At 42.6% G+C, this 21,120-nt stretch overlaps 2 protein-coding genes across 4 annotated transcripts in view; one reads left to right on the top strand and one right to left on the bottom strand.

The window, feature by feature from the left end:
* The window catches only part of mcmbp (minichromosome maintenance complex binding protein), a 34,460-nt gene extending 29,414 nt beyond the window's left edge, over window positions 1–5,046 (bottom strand). The window contains exon 1 of one of the 2 annotated variants that reach the window (XM_028825632.2): window positions 4,897–5,046. In XM_028825632.2, the coding sequence (XP_028681465.2) occupies window positions 4,897–4,954 (58 nt within the window). In that variant the 5' untranslated portion in view covers window positions 4,955–5,046. The remainder of the gene's footprint in view (window positions 1–4,896) is intronic. The other variant, XM_028825631.2, reaches the window with a different exon arrangement.
* A 10,315-nt stretch (window positions 5,047–15,361) lies between these two features.
* Window positions 15,362–21,120, top strand: part of sec23ip (SEC23 interacting protein) — a 124,769-nt gene continuing 119,010 nt past the window's right edge. For both annotated transcript variants that reach the window (XM_028825607.2, XM_028825606.2), the window contains exons 1-2: window positions 15,362–15,564; window positions 19,189–19,718. In XM_028825607.2, the coding sequence (XP_028681440.1) occupies window positions 15,432–15,564; window positions 19,189–19,718 (663 nt within the window). In that variant the 5' untranslated portion in view covers window positions 15,362–15,431. The remainder of the gene's footprint in view (window positions 15,565–19,188; window positions 19,719–21,120) is intronic.

The following is a 21,120-nucleotide window of genomic DNA, read 5'->3' as shown; positions in this document are numbered from 1 at the left end:
GTAGCCCACCGTCTGAGTGTCATATGAAAGCTTATTAGGGTACAGACTAAAAAAATAGGCACACAGTGGGAAAAAGCACGAAATGTCAACTTTAATCTCGAAATTTCCACTTTAATCACGTAGTTTATTTTGTCATTAAAGTAGAACATCATAAACTTCATCTTAAAATAATTTAATTTACTAGTTTCTCAAATCTCATCGTAACTAAAGTAGCACATTAAATGCTTTGTTCTGTATTTGATCTTCTATGTGCTTCTGTTCTTTCTCTTTCTCCGACAGGACACAGAATCCATTACATTCGTGATATTACAGCTCTCTGAATAATTCAAATACTGAGATGTATACGTGATATCTTTTTCATGATGATAGGAATGAAAGCATGTTATTAAACATGGGAACACGGTGGCGCAGTGCTTGTTCATATCTCACGCAAGAGGCTTGCTGCGCCATGCGCGACCTTCAATGAAATAATTTATTACAGAAGTACTGTCTCTTTCAAACGTACTAACCTCCAATTCCTGTCCTTACTTTTCTTTCTCCAAATACACAATCACCTCTGTAATAGACGTGAAGCCATCTGTAAGCTTAAAACGCCGATTCTTCAAAACTTTTAAGTAACATTGAAATATCTTCGGAGTACGTGTTTAATTATTATATCTGTCTATCCTTCCAGTGTCGCGTCAGCACCAGCAAGAATACAACGCAATGCAGGAACAATCCCTGAACTAGCTAGCGCTGCGGAACTGTGTCCTCACATGTTTAATTATTAACAAAAAAGATTATTTAAATGAAGTTAAAGTTTTATCTGTATAATATAATCAACATATTTTGCTGCATTTCATCTTAAAAATGATATCGTCATCATATGTAAATACACACTTTATAAAGTGGCGCAGGTTGTGTAATATTATAACTATCGCATGTTTAGAGTGAGTCCAAAAAGTCCAGACAGTTCTACAAGGAGCACTTGATGGACTGATTGACTGCGTTTAGAGTTCTTGGGATGAAACTTTTTCTAAACCGTGAAGTCCGTACTGGGAAGTCTCTGAAGTGTTTTGCTGTGGCTCAGGCAGCGTCTGCTTCATGCTGTATACCGATAATTCTCTTTCCGATCAGCTGCTGCTGTGACTCCCCACTCAGATACAGTGATATACTGTAAATACTCCGAGTGGTGCAGTGAGAGTAATATGGAAAAAGATGATCTGCAGTGGCAACCCTTAACGGGAGCAGCTGAAAGAAGAAGAAGGTGCAGTGAGAGTAACAACGCTAAAGCAGTTCTGGTATTTGGAATACTATGGCTATTCCCTGGACCATTATATTGCTGCAGGTTAATTACAATCCGATGCATTACACTAATAAACAATATGCAGTTAATTTCAGTGTATTTATAAAGCCGCGTCAGGAATGTGGGTCTAAGAAAGAAAGGGTGTCCACACAGGAACAGTAGCACTGCTTTGACGCTGGGTGCCGCCAGTCTGCAAAACCGAGCGGAGAAATTGCGTACGCCAGGGTATGAGGTACTGTGGAAATGTGCGTGGCTTTACGCCAAGTTTAGGTTTTATACATCGCGATTTGAGCATGGAAACATTCGTACGCAACATTTCTGTGCATATGCACCATTTACACATGAGGCCCCTGGTGTGGCCAGTCAGAGCCCAGACGTAAATCACAGTGAAAATCTGTGGAAAGATCTGAAGATAGCAGACCACCAACACTCACCATTCAATGTGACCGAACTTGAACAGTTAAACTGTAGAGAAGAGTGGAGGGCAAATATTACACAATCTAGGTGTGCAAAGCTGATAGAGAAGATTCCCAATAGACTCAAGGCTGTCATCAAAGCAAAAGGGGGGGGTCAACAAAATGACATTGACGTGGGGGGGGGGGTTGTGATCCTTTATTAATTTCAATATTTTTTGTTTTTGATTTTTTAAAATTCTTCTGAACTGTAGCTGTGATTTCTTTCACTTGGACGTTAGAGGTGGCATTGAGTAAGTAAAGCTGGGAAGAAATATTAGTGTGTGTGTGTTTTCTTTTAAGGCTGTTAAGCAAAAAAATGGGAATATTTCGAAGGGGGAGGATTGTTTTCTATATCCACTGTATTAGTTATGTATTTATTTATTTAAAGAGCTTGTATAAAAAGTAACATTTCCCCCAAAAATAAAGTTCTATCTACTTATTAGAGAGAGAGAGAGAGAGAGAGAGAGAGAGAGAGAGAGAGAGAGAGAGAGAGAGAGAGAGAGAGAGAGAGAGAGAGAGAGAGAGAGAGAGAGAGAGAGAGAGAGAGAGAGAGAGATAGATAGATAGATAGATAGATAGATAGATAGATAGATAGATAGGGCACTATCTACTAGACAGATAGATGTGAAAGGCACATAATAATTGATAGACATATGTAAATGCAGAAAACTGTGAAAGGCATTATATAGTAGATAGATATGAAAGTCACTATATAGGACATATATAGATAGATCTGAAAGGCACTATATAACAGATAAATAGATGTGAAAGGCACTGTATAATAGATAGATAAAAGTGAAAGGCACTGTATAATAGACAGATCTCAATATTAGGAACACATCATTCACAAGACATTACTCTGCACTGTAACTTTCACCCACTGCTGACGAGCGCAGCACTAAATTTCAAAAAGCCACAAAGGAGGCTTACTTGTGCTCATCCACTTCACAGAAAAAAAGCCAGCAGCCTGATGTGACCGCATCAGAAATGTAGAAAGTTACAGATCGATTTGCAGAATTTTTTTTTTTTTATTGCTCACTGGCCTTGGCACTGACCAGCAATCACCTGGCCGTATGGTAGCTCATGCTATGAGGTTCGAGTCCTGCGATTCTAAACATGAGGTGCTGCCCTTTCAATTTTCGCTGGCACTTCACAGCCTGAAGATTTTTCTTGAGCAATGAGTGGTGATGAGGCTCTCCATTTATTAAGCATTTAAATCACTATGGCTGCATTTTGTCAGATGAGGACAATGTCAGAGGGTACCACGATAATCTGATGCCATTCAAGACAAATGAGGCATCAGCATCCCATTCTTTGACTAATTTCTGGGATATCAACTGTGTACAAACTTGCATTAGCGAAAGAGTGACAGAAGTTATTAAAATATTAACATTAGAGGTCTGGATTTATACAGGACAACTCCAGAAGCCCCTCGCTCCCATAATTTGCATCCCAAAAATGCCACTGATTACATAGGCTTTGTGGCGTAGTGAAAACAGTAAATCATTTAATCTATCCATCCATTTCCTGAACTTTCTTAACTAGAGCAGGACGTGGCAGGGCAGCTGGAGCCTATCCAAGCAATCATCAGGCACAAGGCAGGAATGCCATCTGAATATGGCAACAATCCAAAATAGGATGAACATACTCACGCACACACACGCTGGGACCAATTTAGCAATGCCAATTCACCCAACCTCCTGCCGGTCTTTCGGTGGTTGGGGAAATCTGGACCACCAGCACAAATGGGGGGACATACAAACTACAGGCCACCAACTGGGACGCGTACCCCCATTCTCTTAGGAGGCGACAGCAGCACAACCAAACATGTCAAAACAACAAAAAATGCACAAGTGGTATTTATTTATAGGGAGTTTTTGAAGACCACTGTCTAGCCCCGTGAGGCACACACCCCACTGGGGGGCAATTCGAGAATTTAGGTTCGTTAAAAAATTTATAAAATGAAAAACAAAACTAAATTCACTGTTAAAAATGATAGAAAAAATGAACAAATAATATTTTATTATTTACAGAGACATTTATATATTTATATAAACGTAAAAGGGATGAAGAACCCTATAATTTATGATTTTACAACTGGCTTATGTTTTTCTAATTAGAAATCGTTTTTACCATTAAAATAACATGAATTGTAACAATGATTATAAAATTTTTCAATATAACAAAAATATAAAATGATCAAAATATTATAGAAAAAGCTGTCATTAAAGTTATTTTATAATTATGAATATCACATCTCTTATGTTTTCAAAACTGTATTTTCATATTACTTCATATTATATATACATTATTTTTGAACAATTTCTTAGTGATTTCTTTGTCAGTACTTCAACTCTCCTTTCCCTCTTTTGTTTCCATGTTCTTTGGAAGCTTGTTTAGACCAAATGAATGACATTATGGGCTTCCTCCACGTGAGTAGGCGTTTACTTTTTGAATAGGTAATAATAATAAGAATAAGGTATATGTTACAGCGAGGGACATCATGATTTTTGAGTGGCCTAACTGGGGCATGGCCAAAAAAAAGGTTGGGAACCACTGGTCTAGCAGATCAGGTACAAATCCATGATCATGTCAGACGCATGCGCAACAAGTGACATCGCAGATAACGATACACGCTAAGCCGGGTGAAACAGACTGCGACCGGCTTGGGCACAGCGGGCATCAGTCAGCTCCAGTAGGACAGGGCTCATCGTAAGAGGGCACATGGCTCGCCGAAACCCACGGGTACAGCAGCGTCTCGCACAAAGCCCCTCGGTTACTGATACAGGGTGACAAACGCAGGAAGCGACACCCGCTGCGCCCTTAGTAAGCAGCTTCGCCCAATGAGAGCGGCGACGTGTTTCATGTAAAAATTGGACTGCACGTGACAATACAAAGTGCGACAGATGGACAGCACTTGTAGATGGTCAGTCACTCCCGCACCCCGACAGCCGCCCACAATACGGCGTGGCTGATGGACACGGCTTGTCAGGGGTCCCTCACCCTTGCAGCGACGCGCGCCCGCACTGTTTTACACCCCGACGGACTCCCACTGTCCCCCCAGCCTCACGCCGCCACGGGTTTATCCCTCATACCACAAAGCTTGCCATTCATTCTTATCCGGTCTGTTCGATCGCACAGCCCGACAAAACTTACCGACGAGGTCCTGCACCACGCCGAGGGGGTTGCTCAGCCAGTCCTGATCGGAGGGCATCCTGCCTTCTGTGTTTGTTGCACTTCTTCGAGACACCCGCTGAGCAGCAGCACGAGAGGGGAAGACAGCAGCGGCACGCTCCGTTATGGCGGGAAAATGGCGTCACGACCCCGCCCCTTCGTAGTCAGACGACTAGTTCTTCCCACAAGTGCTGTAGAAGCCATCTTTACTGTGGGCGGCGAGAGCGCAAGCGCTGAGTCGGGGAATCTGGGAGTCGAGTGTGGCACGGTGACCTCTGCTTTCAGACTGGCGCACTCGGGTGGTGTACTGGTTAGTGCTGGCGACTTATGGATCCAGCGTCCTGGGTTCCAATCGCACACCTGCTGTTGTCTGTGTGGAATTTGCATGTTCTGCCCATATCCCCATACACATAAGGTGTATCAGCAAGTGCTACAAGGATAGGCCACCACGCACTGGGGTTGAGAATCTGCAGTAGTGTGTTGAACATGAAATGACCCTCAAATTTCTAGTGTGTCTGTTTGATCCCAGCATGCCAGTGTGGCCCTGGCGGGTTTTGTGAGCCTGACCCTCCACAGCTCCTCATTTTGACTCCACCTCCATAAACAGTATAGTGGAAGCGCTGTTGTCCTGTTCAATAAATTTCCCATAGAAGCAGTGCCACTGGGTGGGCTCAGGACTGGGGCTGACTGGCAAAACTAATTTAGTCCAGTGTGTGTGTGTGGGCATCCAGTCTGGAGTTGGCCCAAACACTGTGCCCAGTGCTCCCAGGGCAAGACTGTAGCTTGTCCACACCTGTTGGCTTCACAAAACCAGTTTGAAATGTTGGCATCGTGACAGCCTGAAGTCTCTCTGCATCAAACATCAGCAATCAAGTCTTCACACGTAAGCCAGCTACGAGTTGAAAGAAGTGCTTCATAATGGGGGCATCATGCTTGAATTCTCAGTAGCCCCTTCCCTAAGACTTGGATTACTCTTTAACTCTCCCTACTGGAAGTATACAGTCCCTTCATTCAGTACTTAGCAGAAGCCCCTTAATTCCAGCTTTGAGTCTTCTTGGGTAAGTCTCTACAAGCTTTGCACACCTTGACCTCATTCCTCCTGGCAGATGCTCTCAAGATCTGTTAGACTGGAGGGGACGCGTCCAGAAACTTCCACCTCCAGGGCTCTCCGCACACGTTCTCTGGGGTTTAAAGTAGGTCTGGTCTGGGCTTTTATATGATGGTTTGTCAAAGTCTGCATTAAAAATCTGAATCAGCTTTAAGACTCCGTAAAAATGAGTAGTAAAACGACTGGTTGACAGCAGCCCTCTGTCACAGAGCTGTGTGACAAACAGGCCAGTCAAACAGATGCCATCCTCTGCCTCAGAAATTCTGGTTGTTGCCAAATAATAAATGTAATAAATTTGCAAACCTTTCTGTAAGCAGGTTTTCATTTTGTCATTATGGGTTATTGAATGTAGGCTTAGGGACAAAAATGACAAATGTATCCATTAATAATCAAATCTACAACACAACATACTCAGAAAGTGAAAGGGTCTGACTACTTTGTGAATCCGCTGCATCGCTAATTTATTTCCTGATCTATGTGATGCATTTAAATAAAGTGCAAACAAATACTTTCCATATGAAATATCAATATAAGCAGATTCAACATGTAGATATTTTTTCACAATCAGCATCACTGCTTCCATAACAATGTGCAATGTCCTTTTTTCAAATTGGATTTTATCCCCTGAAAACACGTTAAATAATCACACTTCAAGTGTGACAAATGGAATCCGTTACACGCACAACCATCACACTTCAGGTCAAGTTCAGCGCTAAACCCCTGCGCTAATTGGCTTGTCGGTCGGCTAATCTGACGTGTGACTTTAAACTCCTGTTATTGTAACTGCAAACAGGACATTACAGTCGACCTGAAATGAATATGTTCAAATCCAGAGATGCAGTTTTGTTTGGTTAAGATAGATAGATAGATAGATAGATAGATAGATAGATAGATAGATAGATAGATAGATAGAGTGAAAGGCGCTATATAAAAGATAGATAGATAGATAGATAGATAGATAGATAGATAGATAGATAGATAGATAGATAGAAAGATATATGAATAGATAGATATATAGATAGATAGATAGATAGATAGATAGATAGATAGATAGAGTGAAAGGCGCTATATAAAAGATAGATAGATAGATAGATAGATAGATAGAAAGATAGATAGATAGATAGATAGATAGATAGATAGATAGAAAGATATATAGATAGATAGATAGATAGATAGAGTAGAAAGATATATAGATAGATAGATAGATAGATAGATAGATAGATAGAGTGAAAGGCGCTATATAATAGATAGATAGATAGATAGATAGATAGATAGATAGATAGATAGATAGATACGAAAGGCACTATATGATTGATAGATAGATAGATAGATAGATAGATAGATAGATAGATAGATAGATAGATAGATAGATAGATAGATAGATAGATAGATACGAAAGGCACTATATGATAGATAGATAGATAGATAGATAGATAGATAGATAGATAGATAGATAGATAGATAGATAGATAGCTACGAAAGGCACTATATGATAGATAGATAGATAGATAGATAGATAGATAGATAGATAGATAGATAGATAGATAGATACGAAAGGCACTATATGATAGATAGATAGATAGATAGATAGATAGATAGATAGATAGATAGATAGATACGAAAGGCACTATATGATTGATAGATAGATAGATAGATAGATAGATAGATACGAAAGGCACTATATGATAGATAGATAGATAGATAGATAGATACATAGATAGATAGATACGAAAGGCACTATATGATAGATAGATAGATAGATAGATAGATAGATAGATAGATAGATAGATAGATAGATAGATAGATACGAAAGGCACTATATGATTGATAGATAGATAGATAGATAGATAGATAGATAGATAGATAGATAGATAGATAGATAGATAGATAGATAGATACGAAAGGCACTATATGATAGATAGATAGATAGATAGATAGATAGATAGATAGATAGATAGATAGATAGATAGATACGAAAGGCACTATATGATAGATAGATAGATAGATAGATAGATAGATAGATAGATAGATAGATAGATAGATAGATAGATAGATAGATAGATAGATAGATAGATAGATACTTTATTAATCCCAAGGGGAAATTCACATTAGGGTTAGGTTAAATGAAGGAGGCACAATAGACACTCACCGGCCACTTTATTAGGTACACCTGTTCAACTGCTTGTTAATGACAGTCACGTTGGCAGCAGCTCAATGCATTTCAACATGAAGACCTTATCAAGATGACCTGCCGAAGTTCAAAGCAAGCATCTTGAAGTGACTTTGAACAACGTGGCATGGCTGTTGGTGCCAGATGGGCTGCTCTATTTCACAAACTGCTGATCTACTGGGATGTTCACGCACAATCATCTCTAGGGTTTACAGAGAATGGTCTGAAAAAGGGAAAAATATCCAGTGAGCGGCAGTTGGTGAAAATGGCAGAGGTTGGAGGAGAATGGCCAGACTGGTCTGAGCTTATAGAAAGGCAACAGGAACTCAAATTGGCACTCGTTACAACCGAGGTGTGCAGAAGAGCTTCTCTGAACACGTCGAAGCTTAAGCATTGTGGAAGAATACTTTTAGGGTAACACAGCATTCATCTTAAAGAAACAGCATAAAGGGTTTTATCAGAAACCTTTTCAGGCCTACTAGGAAACCAGTTAGGGGTGAAGTAAACAACAACATGTACTGAAAGATGACTAAGAGGTCAGCAGATATCCTGTGAAACAACCAGAACAGACAGTTGTGATATGCACAGAAACTTCAAGGGTGGTGGCTCAGCCCAAAGGTATAAGAAGAACCAGAATAGAATATATAAACGAAAAAACGTGTGGAAGTGAGAGGTGGAGTCGGGGTGAGGATACACAAGCGAGGCCAGCATGTCGGCAAAACAAAACCTCCGAGTGAAGAGTCACTCGCTTAGCCGCTAATACAGAAGCGAGGCGAGTACATCGGCAAAATGAAACCTAACCTCCTAGGTGAGAGACGCCCAGAGGAGTTCCTTTCAATTATCTGACATCTCTACATTTCAGTTTTTCTTCTGACGCTTTCAATAGTTTGTAGGACCCCGGGCTTTTTACAGCACGGACTTACACAGCTAGTTTAATATTATAGACTTTTCTTCAGAGGTTTCGCTTTGCCGAAGTGCTGACCTCACTTGTGTATCCTCGGAGGTGGAAATCTTACCCCAACTCCACCTCTGACTCCCGGGCCGGACAGACACACACACACACACACTTCCACGCGTAGACGTTTATACATAAGTCAATTGGGTGTAACTAAATGAACCAACTAAAGTGAACGTATGCATTGATTGACACTGGATGTAAATTCAGTTCTTTATAAAATGAACCTCCAGTCTCTGTTTCTCTGACCAGGCTGTACCAGATGGCTTTTAATGAATGTCCCCTCTAAGGCATTTTGCCGAGGAGTAATTAAAAAGATCCCGTGAACAGCTTTTCTCCTGCCTGATTACTGATTTGTCCTGTTAGAGGATAAGTTGCTTTCTTTAATAAGATGTTAAATTTCTACCACAGCAGATGGGCTATAGCAGCAGGAGACCACACCGGGTGCCACTCCTCAGGTGCAACTTGAGGCTACAATTCGCATGGCTCACCAAAATTAGACAATAGAAGATTGGAAAAACATCGCCTGGTCTGACGAGTCTCAAATTCTGCTGCGACATTCAGATGGTTGGGGTCAACAACATGAAAGCAGGGATCCATCCTGCCTTGTATCAATGGTTCAGACTGGTGGTGTGATGGTGTCTGTGATATTTACTTGGCACACTTTGGGCCCCTTAGTACCAACTGAGCATCATTTCAATGCCACAGCCTACCTGCGTGTTGTTGCTGACCGCATGTTCATCCCTTTAACTTCTGATGATGACTTCCAGCAGGCTAACGCACCATGTCACAAAGCTCAAATCATCTCAAACGGGTTTCTTGGATGTGACAATGACTTCAATGTACTCAAAGCACAAGGATGACAGAATAAAGTTAGGGTACTGCAAGGTCCAGAGCATAAAACACTGTCATGATCCCTACTTATGGGAGTAAACCAGTTCTAATCAAAACAACAAAAATAATTCAGAATTAATAAATTACTTTTCACAAAGCAGACCATCACAAACCACTTTACAAAGAAAAGAATTTATTTCAAAGTGGCAAGATAAAATACCGGTGGCACAGTGGTAGCGCTGCTGCCTCGCAGTTAGGAGACCTGGGTTTGCTTCCTGGGTCCTCCCTGTGTGGAGTTTGCATGTTCTCCCCGTGTCTGCGTGGGTTTCCTCCCACAGTCCAAAGACATGCTGGTTAGGTGGATTGGCGATTCTAAAGTGGCCCTAGTGTGTGCTTGGTGTGTGTCCTGTGATGGGTTGGCACCCTGCCCGGGATTGGTTCCCTGCCTTGTGCCCTGTGTTGGCTGGGATTGGCTCCAGCAGACCCCTGTGTTCGGATTCAGCGGGTTGGAAACTGGATGGATGGAAGATAAAATACAGGATCATTCCATACCAAACTACAAAGCCACCGACTTAAGGTCAGGTTCAGTAGGTTTAACACAATTTATTTTTCCTGCAGTCATGGTGTGCTGTCATTTTTGACCAATACTTACTTCAAGTGAAGCTATATTTGATAATTTTATGGAGAAGAGGAAAATATTGTGCCTTCCTCCAGGTAGCTTAGAACTGGCCTCCACAGTCACCAGATCTCAATCCAACAGAGCACCCTTGGCATGTGCTGGAACGGGAGATTTGTATCAGTAGAAGAAAGCCTTTGTGGTCAATGTAAAAAATGACAACAAAATGGACGTGCAGCTGAGAAATCTGCAGCAACTGTGTGATGCCATCATGTCAATAATCCCTGAGGAATGTTTCCAACACCATCAATGTCATGAAGAATTACGGCGGTTCTGAAGGCAAAAGGGGGCCCAACCCGATACTAGGAAGGTGTACCTAATGAAGTGGCCAGTGAGTGTATCACCAACGTTTGTTACAGTGAAGAACTATACAGCTCAAAAAAGAGAAGGGAACACCTCATTATGACAGTCTAACAGCAAGTCAGGTAGGCTTCAGGGATATTGGTCTGTCCAGTTAGGGAGCACAAGCGATTGTGACTCAACGTCACCTGCTTTGGTACAAATGAAAGGGACAACAGGTGACCTGGACAGGCAAGAGCAAGACCCCACCAAGAATGGAATGGTGACCAAAGACACTTGCTCTCTCCTTTTCCTTTAGTTTTGTGTTTTGCTCATGCCCTTGTCACCACTGGTAGCATGAAGTGATACCTGCAGCCCATTCAGGTGGCACAGGTAGTTCAATTCCACCAGGATGGCACATTCATACGTGCCATTGCAAGAAGGTCTCAAGAGCATGGAGGAGATACCATGAAACGGACTGTTACACAAGGCGATGTGGGGGATGTATAGGCCAGTCAATGGCATCAATGCCTTTGCCATCCAGGAACTGCCTACTCATTCTGACCACAACGGGCATTGTCCTTCACCTGTAGGAACTCAGGGCTCTCTGCACCAGTGTAAGGTCTGGCCATGGCTCTGAGGATTTCACCCCTGCACCTGACAGCGGTCAAGGTACTGCGGCCTAGCAGGTGGAGGTCTGTGCAACCCTTCAAGGATATGCCGCTCCAGACCACCACTGACCCACCACCAAACAGGTCATGCTGCATAACGTTCACCGTGCCGTCTCCAGACTCTTTCACATCTGTCACGTGCTCAGTGTGACCTGCTGTCATCTGTGAAGAGGACGTGGCTCCAATGGTGGAGCTGCCAATGGTGGTATTCCCTGCCAATCGAGCTGCACAGTGATGGGCTGTGAGCAACAGGTTCCACTAAAGGGCACCAGGCCCTCATGAAGTCTATTTGTGACAGTTTGGTCAGAAATATGCACACCGGTAGCCAGCTGGAGGTCATCTTGCAGGGCTCTGGCAGCACTGCTTCAGTTCCTCCTCACACAAAGGAGCAGATGCCAGTCCCGCTGTTGGGCGGATGCCCTTCTATAGCCCTGTCCAGCTCTCCTGGTATAACGGCCCGTCTCCTGGTATAATAATAATAATTCATTACATTTATATAGCGCTTTTCTCAGTACTCAAAGCGCTATCCACACAGGGAGGAACCGGGAAGCGAACCCACAATCTTCCACAGTCTCCTTACTGCAAAGCAGCAGCACTACCACTGCGCCACCTGTGAGGACATCTCCTCCGTGCTCTTGAAACTGAGCTGGGAGACACAGCAAACCTTCTTGTGACGGCACGTATGGATGCTGGACTACTTGTGTAAGTGTCTGTGGTCGCCATACTCTTTTTGGACGGTGCCCTTGCTGTGTCCCTTCCAGGTCACCCGTTGTCACTTTCATTTGCACATAAGTAGGAAAAGTTGATTCACAATCGCTTGTGTTTCCTAACTGGACAGACCGATACCTCTGAAGCTTCAGTGACTTGGTGGTAGATTTTTTTGAGCAGTGTATATTTTTTTTCTTTTTGTTTATACCATCCAATTCCTTCGTGATTAATAAAGTTTCCATTAAAACTTTTAAGCTAAATATTGAATTAACATCAGCACTTCCATGGATTGGCCGATATTATAGCATTACAAACAACATTCACCTGATTAAAAATCCACACTTCTTCAAAAGCTCCGCAATATGAACATAAACTCCAACTTTCAGGAATATTGTAAGCCGAATGATCATTTAGCGATATCTTTAAAGTCGAGTGAATCTGCCACACGCACGAGAAGGGTATTGCTGCAGACCGGAGACTTTATGGGCGGATCTGAAGGCGGGATAACTGTAAATGGAAGTGGATAGTATTGGCTAATTCAGAATTTCAACGAATGAGATTGTTGTTAAAGTATGACAATCAAAAACTCACTCAACGTTTGAAGTTGTCTATCAAGTGTAACTTCCACCACTCTTTCAGTTAGTGATCCCTACCGCTTTGAGGTTCCGCCTCATAGAGTTTCTTTTGAAATAGCCTTGCTCTGTACTAAGCAACGAAACGCTGTTAAAGAAAAGAAGACAAAGCAGCAGCGAAGAAACTCTATTAGACCAAAGAAGAAGCGACGAAACGAATTGTTTGTTATTTCTGACAATGGAAATTAAAACGTATGAAATTTGCAATTGCTAAGTTTTCTTCGTGTTTTTCAAATAACTTTTTGTTTCTTTGTTGTGATTGTACGTTTGTATAAATATTAATATATATATTGTATTCACGTTTGTATTAATAATCATTTTCGCTGTAGTAATTGATGCATTGATTTTCGGGGTTTCTTTGAATTCAGCCCTCTGTAGGTTCATCATTTTCATTTCCAACAAACAATGTGCCATCCTTTTGTTCCTAACACATCAGTCCATAGCAGTAGAGACAGCCAGCAAGATTTTTTTTCCCATTAAGATCTCATGTGCTTTCAAAGTGTTCCTTTAATTTTTTAATATACTATATATATAATACATACTATTGAAAACTACATTGATGTAAACCAGATTTTCAGTATAAACCAATGAGAAACGACAATATAAAAATGCCTTACCAGAAATATCATTGCCAAAATAAATTTCCAGCTGTTCAGATTGAATTATTTAATGGTTAAGATTAGACAGACTCAGTGTAGTGTGTGCTAAATGACCAGTTAAGTGGAGTCGTGTACAGCTGTGCAGGGTGGTTATGTCAGGGCCATACTGGAGTAGACAGACTCGGTGTGCTCTTAATATGCTGTTTGCTTGTGTAGTCATATAGGATGATGTCCAGCTCAAATATCTGTCATCTCTATCTTGTTACCAGTCGTGATGCTGATGCACATCAGTGCCTGCTGTACAGTTGGACTCCAGACCTCCTCCAGTCTCAGAGACCCTAAAGACAGGCTGACGTGTTCAGCACACCACTTGGACCTGATGGAGTCAAATGGAGGCTCAATGAGATATGAACTACAAACATCTGTCATGTTTTAATCTCTAAATGTAACTTTTGCATAAGTAATATGTATTATAATAAACACATATTTGATGATCTTAAAAAGGTATTTAAAATCCAAAAGTAATAAAGGTCCAATTAAGTCAAATAATTGAATACCCTGATTAACAGGTGCACAGTCACAAAAACTGCAAAATTATTACTCTTTCAAAGGCATAATATTTGCTCTTCACAGATCGTTTAACATAGTAAACTTCATTGTAAAAATAATAATTGAAAGGGGACTTTTTAACATTGATAACATAGAGACAGCCAATGGATTCTTTAAAGTCACAATTTTATTGCCAGCTTTCTTAACGTTTTATATTCCCTGACACCTGAACGTGAGAGTGTCAAGTATGTGATTTGTAATAATCTGTAATCATAATACAGCTAAAAAACAAACTTAAATACGTGATTCACAGGCAAGAAACTCACTAGAGCTGCTGGTATATTGAGAACAGACAAGAAGACAGAAGAATATTTGACTGACATCAGCAAACAAAGAACAGATTGTGATCTGCAGGCAAAAAGGGGCTACAATGGAATATTAGGAACTCTGACAGTTTATTCAACGTTTAAAATTGTAATACGTTTACAGCCTTTAAGGTCTTTAAGGTGACCCGTTAAATGAAGGCGGCTATTTCATTTGGACATTCGAGTAAACACCAACAGTCAAACATTTGTTTTAATCTGACTGACTTAATCAAGTAGAGCCCACACTTAAGTCCACGTCAATCCATTAAAATTAGGCGGACACAAATTTGTATTGTTATGTTCATTTAAATTTTCTTCAGAAGTTGTTCAGTAACGATAAATATCTCATATGCAAACTTTTATTATTATTTTTTCAGAAAGGCTACTTCATAAATGACCGTGGTAAAAATACACTGCAGTCTTAATAATGCACTCGACAAAGTGCTATAGTGTAAGATATTGACATTAGTAGACTATCGTCGGAGAGGTATTTTATGAATATACACTCCGTCTCTTACAGTCACTTTATCTTTACCGTCCACCTTTAGAAATTATGTTACACGTCCACCTTTAGAAATTACACCCACCTTTCTTTTTACGTATCCAAAAGGCAATTGGCTAAAGTGGTCGATGAATGACAAATAACACCGATTGGCGATTTGTTGAATAAAACGGTGATTGACCGCGACGTTTAAATTTGCGATTGGCTGATCAGTGACTGACGTGCGCAAATTTAATATATGATTGGCTGAAGTCGAAAACGATATTAACGCCCATTTTACTCCGGTCTGCTGCAATATCTACTTGACACGCACCGCCGTCGGCTCCTACTGAGGGCGGGCAGCAGCAGGCGGTGCCTCGGCCGGATGTTGTCGTGACGTCACCCCGCCCTTTCACCTCGCTTCCGGCCGTCACGACTCCAGCTGTACAGCAAGTCAGCGCAGACACGTACGTGGAAGTGCTGTTTGAAAATGGCAGAGAAGAAGCCGCCGCCGCCGCAGTCGTCGAGTACGAACCTTCTGTTCTCCAGCACGTCGGACTTCAGTTTCAACGTGCCCTTCATACCGGTGAGCCAGGCTGCGGGTCCGGCTGTGCTGTCGGGAGGTAAGGAGACCGTAGCGAACCGGGGCAGAGTCTGCATGCGGAAGGCGCTTTTAGCCGGCCGCCTTTTGACGAGTTGGCTGTCCGTCGCCGGGATTTCACGCGAGTTCTTTTTCTGACGGACCGGTCATCGAACCTGAATCTCTGATGCTGGCACAGGCGACTCGTTTGCTCTTTATGTAATCGTATTGTTTCTGAAGTGCACTTTACCATCCTTTTTCCAAAGTTTTTGCAGCCTGCACTGCCAAAGTTCGTGAGACAGACATTTGAACAGGAGCAAAGGTTTATCATTTGTGGAAGTGACAGTCAAGGTCTAGAGCTTTGACCGGACAGATCGGGAGAGAGAGCTGAAGCGATCTCCTCCGCCATTATCTTAAGCGACAAACTGAAGTGACTGGAGAGTTTAGACGGGGCACCTGGCCTGGCGACAGTCCGAGTGACCCGTGTGTCATGCCGGCAGCTCCACTCCAAATAGGGCGTGGCTTCGTACCTTTCGCTGCATTATGTCGGAAGAGCCGCCAACCATCTCTCACATCTGTTCAGCTCAACCTTGTGCCAGCCCGTGGGAGTGCGAGGGACTCAGCCATGCGATTGACTGACTGGCACCCTCCTTTGTGGTGCTATGGTGGACTGTCAACGCCTTTGATTTGTTAGAAGTGAGACCCACTGGCACCTGCTTTGTCCACGGTGACCAGATTAGTAAACATCAAAGGTGCCACACTACAAGCAGGTATTGTGGGGACTACTTTGGATGGCACTTACTAGGTTGAGAAACCCATCTTCATCTTCAGAACGTATGTGAGTGTCACAAGGGTCTCACCCCTTAACCTGAACACTTGGCCTGAGCGGGTAGCGAATATTGCATTAGCCTTCACTTGAAGGAGGGTTCCAGCCGCGGGCTCTTGTCTGCCATAACCATCTTGAGCTCATCTCCGCTGTCACAGCTGACCTTCTTCTGCTGTTTGGGTTCCAGTCTGACCTTCTGTAAGTAATTATGCACTGGTGGTGCTGGAAATCCACAGCAAGCAATTTGAATCATGAATGCTGCTCTGTGCCGTCCTTGGACAAGAGCGTCATTTATCAAGTCTTTATACTTGACTTTCTTTAGCTAATAATAATGCATTTTATGTACATAGTGCCTTTCCCATGCTCAAGGCACTTTGCAGAGTCTCAGAAGGAACAGTAGGGTATATGTAACTTTGGATACAAATATTTCCTGTGTGGAAAACTAAAAACGGATAAGCACATGATATACAAAGCATTAAATCGAATAAAAGACAATAGACCAGAGTAAAATACTAAAATCAATAGCAGAAGAAAAGCCTGAGCAAATCACATCATTTATGATATAACACACACACACACACACGCGTACGTTATCCTGAGCATCTGGACAGAGAGAGGTAAACTGAAAGAAGCATCGGAATATCGGGTTAAGTTAAAAAGCCTTCCTCAACAGATGAGTTTTAAGTTGTCATTTAAAAGAATGAATGGAGTCGGCATATCTCATTAATTTCAGGAGGTCATTCTAAAGTCAGGGTGCTGTAGACCCTGCTGTCACCCACAGAGTGCAGGTCAGTTTGGGGCACAACAAGGTGGCCAGAATCAGAGGACCTTAGTGATGGAGAAGGTCACTGACGTAGTCTGGTGTGCGGCCATTTAAAGTTTAGTAGGTCAAGCGCCTTGAGCATGGGAAAGGCGCTCTATAAATGTATTATTATTAATAGAATTTTAAATTCAATCATGTAAGACACAGAGAGCCGGTGGAGGTGAAGTAGGATGACTGTGATGTGCTTGTTGTTGCTGGTCCATGTTAGGACTTTTGCAGTAGAGTTTTGAATCAAGTGGCGCTGTGATAGAAGATTAGAAGGGACACCGGCCAGTCGGGAGTTACAGTAATCAGTGCGGGATGTGATAAAAGCAGGGACAAGGTTCTCAGCACGGTGGGGGGTGGGGGGTGTGTGTGGCACAAAAGGGCGAGGGTCCAAGTCTTCAGAGTCCTGGTGCTCCCTTTTTGGGAGACATGGACGCTATCCAGTGACTTGAGATGAAGACCGGACTCCTGTGTCTCTTCAGAGGGTCCTTGGGTCCCGCTGGTTTGACTTTGTGTTGCTCACAGAGTCCTGAGTGAGGCGCATTACCTGCACTGTGAGGGAGCGTCAGTTATGACACCCCTCATTGTTAAGGACCTGACTGGGTGAACCAGGACAAGGCAGAGAGAGGGTCATTTTTGGAGGGTGGGACTTGACCGTGCGTCTGCCTGGTGGCTTGCCAGTCAGGATCCTGAGTGGTTTCGTCGTGTGGTGATGCGTTGTACCAGTGTGTGCTCCCCAACCTGACCTGACCTGCCAACCTATGCAAAATAACTCCACGTTTATAAGCGTAACTGTCCTTGTGTCAGTCAGCCATTGACATTATGAACTGAGCTGTAGATGCACCACGCTCCCTCAGGTCCAGAGAGTTAAAGGGGTTTGTTCGGAAATGTTGCAGAGCGATGTCAAGTGTTACTTAAAAGACAATCGGACTTTCTAGTTCATGTCATGTCATGTTTACATCTTGCCTGAAGAAGGGGCCTGAGTTGCCTCGAAAGCTTGCATATTGTAATCTTTCTAGTTAGCCAATAAAAGGTGTCATTTTGCTTGGCTTTTCTCTAGTTCATGTCATAAATCCTGCAGCAGCATTTTGAATGAACTGAAATTCACTTAAAGAATGATGTGATCAGCCTGTGAATAAGACCTCTCACTAGTCAGTCCTACTAGAAATAAACGCAGGAATTAACTTCTCCATATCCTCCATATCATTTTTCAATGTTTTTAAGCAGGAATTTGTCAGTGTCAGAGAACACGCTGTTGCAGTAACGTTTAGACCTGTTGAGTTAAAAAGTGCCAGAATATTTTTGTGGTCTGCAAATTCCCAAGACCACCCAGTAACATTCCTGTTTTTATAGATAGATAGATAGATAGATACTTTATTAATCCCAAGGGGAAATTCACAATTTTATGTATTTAAGACAAGTTGTTGTCATCAATCCGCTCTTTTAATTCACTGACATGGTAACATCAGGACACTATAGCTCTCCTGGCACAGCATTCTGGGACAGCTCTGACCCTCCACTCCAGAGGTCTCCTGCTGACGGCTGCATGATCAGACCTGAGGTGTTCCTCTTCTGTAGTTTGTGTTTTATACAAGTAAGAATCTCACTGGACTGCTGACATGAACTGTGAATTTCCCCTTGGGATTAATAAAGTATCTATCTATCTATCTATCTATCTATCTATCTATCTATCTATCTATCTATCTATCTATCTATCTATCTATCTATCTATCTATCTATCTATCTATCTATCTATCTCTCTATCTATCTATCTATCTATCTCTCTATCTATCTCTCTATCTCTCTATCTATCTGACACCCTTTGTGTTTCTGTCTTTAAAGTGTAGGCTTGGTTTGAAGTAATTTTCAAACTCCTTGATTTAAACAAATGTTAAGGCTACCCTTTATGTTTGTTTGAGTGCTCAGATACTTTAATCCGGGACTCTTGATCATCAGCGCATCCAGAAATGCCCGTCCTGATAGTTAAAATGCTCACCTTGGGAATTCTTTGCTTCTTTTTCCATCTCTTTTAGAAGACTCTGTGGAGGTCGGTGAAGAAGACAGCTTTCTTGGTCAGAGCACTGCACACAGCACCCAACCGTCGACTTTCAGCTACTTCAGTAAGACCACCACAAGCAGTGACCCCTTTTCCAGCATTGGGCAGCAAGCATTTTCAAGTACAGCAATGGCTGGCGGGCCCACTGCTTCATCAAAAGGTTTTGTGGCCCCCTCTCCAGGACACAACACATTTCCAAAGACTGTTCCACCAGCGCAGGCAGATCATGTTCTGCCACCTGCCTTTCCACAGTCGACGGGCTCAGAGGGTCTCACAGGGTCCTCTCCACCCTCAAGTGCCATGCCTCCACTACCTGGATCGTCCCAGCAGGCAGGCTTCAACCCTTACCGCCATACTCCTCAAAGCAGTAAAGCCAATCCCTACTTGGCTCCGCCACAGCTGCAGCAGAGCCAGGCCCAGCAGCAACAGCAGCTGCCTTTCCTCCCTCCTTCCACCAGCGTGCCACCTTCCCAGAGCTACATGACACCTTCAGCACCACCGACACAGGTAGGTCCTAGCTGAGAGTTGTGTGATGAGGAGCGCAGTGGCCTCACAGAGCCAGGGGTCATGTGTGGATTTCCTGACATTTTTCCATGGAGATTTGTTTTTTTAGTTAGAGGCTGATATCAGACGAGAGGAAGGGTGCAGTGAATGAGGATGACAGCCTGGAAGTTCAAGGAAGAGGAGCGTGCAAGAAGGAGATTTTCTGAAATGTTAGTAACAGGAGGGCTGCCATTTATTTGACTTCGTTCATTTTTTGCTAAATTCAATACATTTTAGCTTGGAGGTTTGAATATATAGGATCATTATGGGGTCGTTACTGTCCCATTCACAGAGTTTAGTGAAATTCTTACATCCATGTGCTAATTAACAAGCACCTTGTCTTTCCAAGATACCAGGGTTGCTTTGTTTCCTTTGATTTAAACTTTATTAATTTACTAGCCAACCCGCAGCGTAACATACGCCGCATAATTATGTATTGATGGGTGAACACTTGCTGAACGACACAGTTGTCCAAATGGGGGGGGGGGTTTGTGGATACCAGTGTGAGTGAATGAAAAGATGGACCTCTGGAGAGAGCAACATACAATTGTCTGTGACTGAAAGCGGGATCGTCTGTGACGATGAAGGCCACGCTGGTGAAAGTTACTTCGTCGGTAGGGATAAGTTTCAGCACTTGTTCATTAAGGTGTAGCGAGTCTTCGTTGTTGACGCTTAATATAGCTTGCGTACTGAGTTGTTCCGGAGTCACAGTTGAGAAACACTTTTTTAATGTCTTTTAAGAACAGGGAAAAAAAATTCACATGTGAAACATCCATAATGTAATAAGCCACCAAGAAAAGTAACATTGCAACAATGCACGCTACGATCCGATCGCTGTAAACAGAAGTGAAAACAAAATCGAGGCCAGTGCATTCTTTAACTGCCTTGTAGCGCAGTGGTAGTGTTGCTGTTTTGCAGTAAGGAGACTGTGGAAGATTTTGGGTTTGCTTCCCGGTTTCTCCCTGTGTGGATAGCACTTTGAATACTGAAAACACCGGTATATCAATGTAATGAAGTATTATTATTCTTATGCGTCCAGCGCTCTGTCTCTCTTGCGCGCCTGTATGCGTGTGTGTGTCGCTCGCTCTTGCTCGCTCGCTGCACGTGTTCCTGCACGCATACCAGTAAGTGAATGAAAAGATGGAACTCTGGAGAGAGCAACATACAGCTGTCCGTGACTGAAAACTGGTTTTGGCAGATACATGCACATCTTTTTGAAAGTTTGGCCCTGTGCCTTATCAATTGTCATCGCAAAGGCAAATCTAACAGGAAATTGTCTTCATGTTAAAGTAAAAGGCAAATTATCCGCGACAAACAAACTGTTTTAAATGCTGCATACCAACCCAATCACGCCGCTTTTTTAATG

The sequence above is a fragment of the Erpetoichthys calabaricus genome, chromosome 2 (genome assembly GCF_900747795.2).
Source record: "Erpetoichthys calabaricus chromosome 2, fErpCal1.3, whole genome shotgun sequence".
Taxonomy (NCBI): Eukaryota; Metazoa; Chordata; class Cladistia; order Polypteriformes; family Polypteridae; genus Erpetoichthys; species Erpetoichthys calabaricus.
Note: the sequence above shows the minus strand (reverse complement) of the source record. Positions and strands in the feature narration are given on the sequence as shown.